Source organism: Otolemur garnettii, unplaced genomic scaffold (assembly GCF_000181295.1).
Source record: "Otolemur garnettii isolate 467f Iridium unplaced genomic scaffold, OtoGar3 scaffold00020, whole genome shotgun sequence".
Taxonomy (NCBI): Eukaryota; Metazoa; Chordata; class Mammalia; order Primates; family Galagidae; genus Otolemur; species Otolemur garnettii.
Genome location: NW_003852415.1, coordinates 1,613,951 through 1,622,489, shown reverse-complemented (window position 1 = coordinate 1,622,489; position 8,539 = coordinate 1,613,951). Strand labels below are relative to the sequence as shown.

The window sequence follows — 8,539 nt, the reverse complement described above, 5'->3', positions numbered from 1 at the left end:
AAAAAAAAAAAAGGATACAAAAAAAAATAGATATAGCTTGAATTAAGATGTACAGGTGACCCTTGAACAACATGGTTTGAACTGTCCACGTATGTGTGGATTTTCTTCTGCCTCTGCTACCCCTGAGACAGCAAGACTAACGCCTCTTATCCTCATCCTACTCCATGTGAAAATGACAAGGATAAAGACCTTTACGATGATTGATATATTTCCATTTAATGAATAGTATATATATTTTTTCCTTCTTATGATTTTCTTAACATTTTCTTTTCTTTAGCTTACTTTATTGTAAGAATACCACATATACATCTAACATAGAAACTTTGTGTTAATCAACTGTTTACATTATCGATAAGGCTTCTGACCAACAGCAGGCTATCATTAGTTACATTTTGGGGGAGGCAAAAGTCACATGTGATTTTCAACTGTGTGACAGGTGGTGCCCCTCGCCCCTTCCTTGTGGGGTAATAGAGGGACTAGATAAGGCTAGATGGGTTGTCCAGGCAAATCATAAAGGAATTTAGCACATTCTGCTAAGTAGGTTGCATTTCATCCTATAGGCAGCCAATGAAGAGTTTAAGCAGGAGAGTAAGATACATTTCAGATTGCATTTTAAATATGATTACATAGATGTTTTGGTAAAGCTTTGGAAAGCTGCTGCTGAGATATGGCACTGGAGGTGTTAGAGAGGACCATTAATTTAACTTAGATTATTTGTTTCTTTTTTTTACAAAAAATATAATTTAATTTCTCTTTGTTGCCTTTCCCTCCTTACTAGTTTTCTTTATCTTACAGTCTCTTTTATTTCTCCTTTTCTTTCCTCTGTTGGTTTAGAAGTTATATTCATTTCTCTGTCTATCCTCTTCCTAGACCATACAATCATGTATCTCCTTTCACTCCCCTCCCATCTTCCATGTTGTTGTCTAGTGTTTTAATTCTACCTTGTTTTTAATCCCACATAGTCATTCTAAAAGTTCTTTTATTATGAGTCCATGAATAATAAACTATCTTTTAAAAAGTCTTTACTTTGCCTTCACACTTGCCTAATTGTCTAGTTAAAAATAGAATTTCACATTGCCAGTTATCTCATAGCGTTTTGAAAATATCCTATTACTTTTGATGTTCTATTTTAGCCATTGAAGTTCATTGTCAGTCTAATTATCATTATTGTACTCTGATTTTCTGGATGGTCACTCTTAAGACTTCTTGCTTTGCCTTTGGTATTCTGCAATTTCCCTGTAATGAATCTTTGTATGGATTTATTTTCATTTCCTTCTTAAGACTCCTCGTGTTTCTTCAATCTGGAAATTATACACTTATTACCACCTCAAACAATGCTTCTTCCCACTTTCTGTCTCTTTCTCCTGGAACTCCTGTCAGATGTCTACTGGACCTTATCTTTTTATTCTCCACGTCTTTCATATTTCCCATTGCCTTATCTCTCTGTGATCCATTCAGAGAATTTTTCCTCATTTATTTTTTAGTAAATTAAACTCTCTTCATCTCCTATTTAATTATGTTTAACTTATTCACTGAGTTTTTTATTTCCAGTAGTTTTGTTTTTTTCCCCAAATCTCCCTGTCTGTTGTTTTCTTTTCTTTTTCTGAGACAGAGTCTCACTCGGTTTCCCAAGCTAGAGTGCTATGTGCTATGGCATCAGCCTAGCTCACAGCAACCTTAAAATCCTAAGTTCAAGCAATCCTCCTGCCTCAGCCTCCAAAGTAGCTGGGATTACAGGCACTGGTTACAATGCCTGGCTAATTCTCTACTCTTTTTTCACATGTCCTGCTGTTTTTCAGTATTATTTCTACTCCTTCTTTATCTCTAGCTCTCTCTATCTTGAACACAGGCAAATCCACGTCAACTCAGTCTATCATTTGTCTACAAGTCTGAAGTACTTTAGTGATATTTAAAATAAAAATTAGAAGATAGATTTAGTGGATACTTGTGGGATATATTTTTTTCTTTTTTCTTTTTAATTAGGACTTAGTGTTGACAACAAAGTGGGATAGATTGATATGGGAAAGATTTGAGGCAGGGTGAGCAGTTGAAAGGTTATTGCAGTGGTTCAAATAAGAGACGATGAGGATTTGATTAAGTCAGTGGTAGTGGGAATGATCACATATTTGGGACATAATAGTAGTGGGAGGGACATATTTCAGACATAATTTGGGAGACAGAATCAAGAGGACCTGATGAGCAATAGAATATACTGTGTTTTCCCCCAAAATAAGACCTACGCCAAAAATAAGCCCTAGCAAGATTTCTATGCATTTGTTAAATATAAGCCCTACCCCATAATAAGACCTAGTGATGGGTGTGGCTATGCAGATACATGGCTATGCGTCATTTTGGCGTGGAGCAGTAAGGAAGACTGGAATACCTTTTATCTGCCACAGCTCCTTTCTCTGAGCCATTTGCACTTGTGCGGGTGTGTGTGTGGTAACTGTGGTCGGAGGCATCCTATTGCACACGTGCGAACAGCTAGGGGAAAGGAGTTCACACATCACTAGTGCCAGCCCCACCAACTAGGTTGGCTCCCCCTTTCAGGTTCCAGAAGAAGATGACTTAACTGTATTTGAATAAGTGTAGATTATTGTATTATACTTAATAAAAATAAGACATCCCAGGTGGTGCCTGTGGCTCAAAGGAGTAAGGTGCCAGCCCCATATGCCGGAGGTGGTGGGTTCAAACCCAGCCCTGGCCAAAAACTGTGAAAAAAAAATCCCTTAAAAATAAGCCCTAGTGTGTCTTCTTGAGAAAAAATAAATATAAGACAGTGTCTTATTTTTGGGGAAACACAGTAAAAGGACTAAAGGTGGGCTGGGTGCAATGGCTCACGCCTGTAATCCTAGCACTCTGGGAGACCAAGGCAGGTAGATTGCCTGAGCTCACAGGTTTAAGACCAACCTGAGGTATAGTGAGACCCCATCTCTAAAGATAGCCAGGCATTATGACAGGCACCTGTAGTCCTAGTTATTTGAAAGGCTAAGAAAAGAGAATCACTTGAGCCCAAGAGTTTGGGTTGCTGTGAGCTGTGATGGCATCGCACTCTACAGGGAGGCAACAAAATGAGACTCTGTCTCATAAAATTTTAAAAATATATAAATAAATAAAAGGACTAAAGGAGAAAAGATAAGCAATAGTGACTCTGAGGGTTGGGGCTTGGATGATTGGAAGGAAAGAGAGAGAAAGGAAGGAGGAGAAGCAGCATAGCTGGCTGGGAGTTAGATTATGAGTGGGATTAAATACACTGGATGTGCTTCAGATAGGGAGGTCCAGTGGATAGACAGCTTACAGATCTAGCCCTGGGAAAAGAAATCAATCTGGGCTAGGTATGGGCTGTACATACCTATTTGAGAGTTAAGAGTAACATCAAACACTAGAGAAGGAAGCTGCCGGTGGTAGCTCACACCTGTAATTCTAACACTCTAGGAGGCTGAGGCGGAGGATCTTTTGAGCTTGGGAGTTCAAAAGCAAGACCTCATCTGTACTAAAAATAGAAAATTTAGCCAGGCATGGTGGCAGGCACCTGTAGTCTTAGCTATATGGGAGGTTGAGGTAGCAGGATCGCTTAAACCCAGGAGTCTGAGGTTGCTATGAGCTATGCTAATGCATGGCGCTCTACCCAGAGCAACAGAGTAAGACTCTGTCTCAAAAAAAAGCTGGAATCCACTCACACTTCACCTGCCAAAATAATGAATAAATAACATACATTTGAGGGCAAGACACAGTTATAAGAGGGACTTTACCTAACAAGTGCAATCAGTGTAACCTGGTTTCTTGTACCTTCAATGAATCCCCAACAATAAAAAATATATAAAAAATAAATGAATAAATAAATAAGAGGAAAAAAGTAAAGGAAGAGAGCAAAGGGTGGAACCGTGGAATGCCGGCCTTCTGGGTGCATATGTTTTGGCAAAGGCCTGGAAAGCTGCTGCTGAGAGGAAACTGTAAGGATGATTGAAAATATTTGGTCAGAGAGGGAGGAGGGAAACCAGGATAAAGTAGTATTGCCAAAACAAGAGAAATTTAAAGCAAGAAATGAATAGTCGACAATGGCCATAAAGTAGAGCCTGAAAAATTGGATTTGGCTGTCATGAAGGCATTGGTTATCCTGAGGAATCACTTCCTGGGGATGAGGTGGGGCAGATGACTGGGAACAGTAGGTCAGGAGGCTGCAAAGTGAGAGGAGGCGAAGCTGAGCAGCCTTTCAGGAATTCAGCTGCACAGGGAAGATATAGATAGGGCGATAGCTAAAGGTTAGGGGTGGCTGGGAAGTGCAGGCAGGACACAGGGTGAGGAAGGATTTTTGCTTGTTTTAAGATGGAAGAGACCTAAGCATGCTTGTAGGCGAAGGGTGAGAAGACATTTGAGAGGAAGAGGCAGCCAGCAGTGCCAGCTCTTGGGTCACCTTCACTTCACATTTTCCAGAATTGCCTTTGGATCTGACAGCCTTTGCTTTGTTTCCAGCAGAACTCTTTCTTCATCACGGCTTTATTTTCTCAAAAGACCCCTGCTCCAAATTGTCCTAAATCCAAATGATAGGATCTGTTAGAGTCTTTCATTGTAATTGAATCCCTAAATATTTAACCAGAAAATTATAAGAAAAACTTTTCCTGAAGGAACTTCAAAGACTACTATTAAGGAGTTTACTTCAAGTTAAAACAAAGCTTATGGTTTCAGAAAATCTTGATTATGCTAAGCCAGGCTGATCAGGAGAGATTTTGTTTGATTCTGGAAGAAGCTGGAACAGTTCTGGTGTTTTGAGACGATAGCTACATGAACCTAGCAGTGGAAAGATTACTAATATATCCTATAAAGTTCTGTCTTCTAGCCTTTTTAATATTATTTAAATTATCCAGCATTAATTAAACCATTGAAAAAAAAGTTTTTTTGAGATAGTCTCACTTTGTCACCCTGGGTAGAGTGTTATGGCATCATAGCTCACAGCAACCTCAAACTCCTAGGCTCAAGTGAATCTCTTGCCTCAGCCTCCCTAGTAGCTGAAGCTATAGGCATCTGCCTATAAAATGCCTGGCTAGTTTTTCTATTTTTAGTAGAGATGGGGTCTTACTCTCGCTCAGTCAAGCTTGTCTCAAACTCCTGAGCTGAAGTGATCTGCCAGCCTCAGCCTGCCAGAGTGCTAGGATTATAGGCATGAGCCACTGCGCCCTGTTTAAACCATTGAAATATGAAATGACCTGAGAATGTGACCCATCTCCCCATACCGGCTTACAAACTGAAGACGTTTTATCAGCCCAGATACATAAACATCAGGGAGAACAGCAGAAAAATCAGGTTTATTCTTCATCCACATTAAGCTTTGTTACTGGGTACTATGAGACATTTTTCTGTTTAAGTTTGTTTGGAAAAATATGTGACTGGCTCGGCGCCTGTGGCTCAAGTGTCTAAGGCGCCAGCCACATATACCTAAGGTGGCGGGTTTCAATCCAGCCCAGGCCCGCCAAAACAACAATGACAGCTGCAACCAAAAAATAGCCGGGCGTTGCGGTGGGCGCCTGTGGTCCCAGCTACTTGGGAGGCAGAGGGAGGAGACTTGCTTGAGCCCAGGAGTTGGAGGTTGCTGTGAGCTGTGATGCCACAGCAGTCTACCCAGGGGTATAGCTTGAGGCTCTGTCTCAAAAAAAAAAAAAAAAAAAGAAAGAAAGAAAAATATGTGACTTAAAATTCACTGTATTTACTATTTAGCTCTTGGTAACTGCTGTATAAGCATAGCAGACTAGAGTGTAAATGAGAGAGGGCAGACAGTTTCTGAGTCTGGTTGAAAAAGATACTCTTCTGTGTTATAATCTTGGGAAGCTGATTTATATATAGCCATTTCCAAGAATAAAGAGGTCCTGTGTTTTCCTATGAAGAAATCATTAAACATACTATATTTCAAACAGTTTTTTACTCCAGAGGTTAAACAAATTGGTAGCATAAGATAGTATCTGCTTTAAATTTATTTAAAGTTCTTTTGTTAATATTAATATCTACAGAGATATAACTATTGAAAAGATTACCCCAGGAACAGAGACATTCAAGGAAGGAGAAACTTCTCAACAAAATGCCTTGGAAAATAAGCTTTTGGACCTGAGAGGAATTGTCCAAAAAAAGCCTGTGGGAACTAAAGTGACCACTTATGTTGATGATATTTAAGCAAGTGTCATACTGAGTGCACAGTTATGTTGGTGATTGTCGTGTGTTTATTCTCAGTTTGTGTGTAATATTATACTTGTTCTGGCTAAGATTATACATACAAGCAGATGGCAAGAAGCCTTCCTCATGTTTTGAATGCGTTGAATCATCAGCGCTACTCACCAGTTATATAACCTCACTAGAAGATTAGCAATCTCTGAGGAAATCTCAATAGCTAAATATATTCTATATTTAATAAGAATTACATTCATTTGTCTTGGTATTTCATATTCAAAGTGCCTTACAACAAATAAATTTGTACCCAAGCACTGTATTGCTGGAACTTCCTCCTTCAGGAGGCATATTTTAATGAAGAAAATTGGGATATTTTGTAAACTGTCAAAGGCAAGTTCAACTTAAAGTAGATCACTTTCTGTTTTCCTTTTTGCTTTGTAGGAATTTATTCGAGAACAAGTGGAGGTAAGCTTTTCCATTATTGTGGGGTTTTACATGGAAGTACCACACATAAAAGCCCTCATTGTCCATTCCTTTTCCTGCTGATAATGTGTTTATGCATCAGCTACTCCAGACCACAGGAGGCATCCAAGGGACGTTGCCACTGACTGTCCAGAAGGTGTTGGCATCCCAAGCCTGCCATGGTAAGACCCTCAACACACCAACCACTGAGTGCCTCTGCATGCTAAGCGCTGGCAGTGGAACAGTGACTAGGAAAGGGCAGAAGGCACATTTACTACTCGCCTCTTGGAGAGTATAATTTAGATCAAGAGGCTCTGCGCTGTTGCTCAGTGGTTAGGGCGCCAGCCACATACATGGGGCTGGCAGGTTCGAACTTGGCCCAGGGCCTTCTAAACAACAATGACAACTACAACAAAAAAATAGCCGGCATTATGGTGGGTCCCTGCTGCTTGGGAGGCTGGGGCAAGAGAATTGCATAAGCCCAAGAGTTTGAGGTTGTTGTGAGCTGTGACGCCATAGCACTTTACCAAGGGTGACATAGTTAGACTCTGTCTCAAAAAAAAAATTTAGATCAAGAACTGAATACACATAACAATGAACCCTAAAAAGTTACTTTTTTACAAAGCAAAATACTAACATACTATAATGCAACTGACTGATAGGAATGGAGAGTAACTACTAGAGGAGATACATTTTCCTAGAGTTTTGAATGAGCTGAGGAACATGGAAGGGGGAATTCACTGCAGGGAGAAGAAATGGCCTGTGCAGGGATACAGAGGCAGAAACAAATTAGTTATATGAGAAGCAGCAGAGTATCAAGAAATTAGGCTGGTAAGAAAGAACAGAAGCCTAGAAGCGTATAAAAAAAGACTTTAGATTTGATACAGAAGGCATTAGTGTCATCAGGGGCTCCTGAGTAAGGTAACATGATAGCATATAGAAATCTCAGCACTCTAGGAGGCCAAGGCTGGTCACCTCAGTTCACAAGTTCAAGACCAGCCTGAGCTAGAGCGAGACCCCCGTCACTAATAATAGCTAGGCTCTGTGGTGGATGCCTGTAGTCCCAGCTACTTGGGAGGCTGAGGTAAGAGGATTGCTTGAGCCCAAGAGTCTGAGGTTGCTGTGATCTGTGATGCCACAGCACTCTACCAGGGGTGACAAAGTGAGACTATGTCTCAAAAACAAAAACAAAAAAGAAAAGAAAAAGAAAGTGGTATTAGAGGAACTTACTCTAGGGATCATGACAGCTACAGAATCCCTTGCAGCTATCATTTGACCACAGTGGGGTCCCCAACACACTGACTCTCCTCCCCTTTTTATCTTTCCCCATCAACCTTCTCCTTGCTTCTTTTTCTTTTCTTTTCTTTCTTTCTTTTTTTTTTTTTTTGAGATAAGACTTTCACTCTGTAACCCTGGGTGGAATGCCATGGTGTCACAGCTCACAGCAACCTCAAACTCTTGGGCTTAAAAGATCCTCTTGTCTCAGCCTCCCAAGTAGCTGGGACTATATGTACCTGCCACAACGCCTGCCTAGTTTTCTATCTTTTAGTAGAGACAGGGTCTCGCTCTTGCTCAGGCTGAGCTTAAACTCCTGCAGTCAACCCACCTCAGCCTCCCAAAGTGCTAGGATAACAGGTGTGACTTCTTGGTTCACTTCCTGTTTTTCCTGGCTTAGCAACCATAGTCTGTCATTACTCTATGTCCTGCAGATATCATTGGATACTTTGCCACTTTATGCTGTCTTTACTCATCATGCCTATCCCAACACCAAATTTCATCTTCCTACCCTCAAAATGTATCTTATGTCTGTCTGCATTCATCTGTCTCTACGCCACCTCCCTTGTTCTTGCCGTTAGTTGAGTCCTTGAGGGCACTTGGTTCCCCAAGTCCATTTTGGCTCCTCTTTAAGTCCTTCTTCCTC

General features: G+C 40.6%; 1 protein-coding gene across 1 annotated transcript in view; it reads left to right on the top strand.

The window, feature by feature from the left end:
- MLH3 (mutL homolog 3) overlaps nucleotides 1-8,539 on the top strand; it is a 41,417-nt gene that overhangs the window by 29,150 nt on the left and 3,728 nt on the right. The window contains exons 9-10 of the mRNA XM_023511489.1: nucleotides 6,598-6,621; nucleotides 6,722-6,800. Of these exons, the coding sequence (XP_023367257.1) occupies nucleotides 6,598-6,621; nucleotides 6,722-6,800 (103 nt within the window). The remainder of the gene's footprint in view (nucleotides 1-6,597; nucleotides 6,622-6,721; nucleotides 6,801-8,539) is intronic.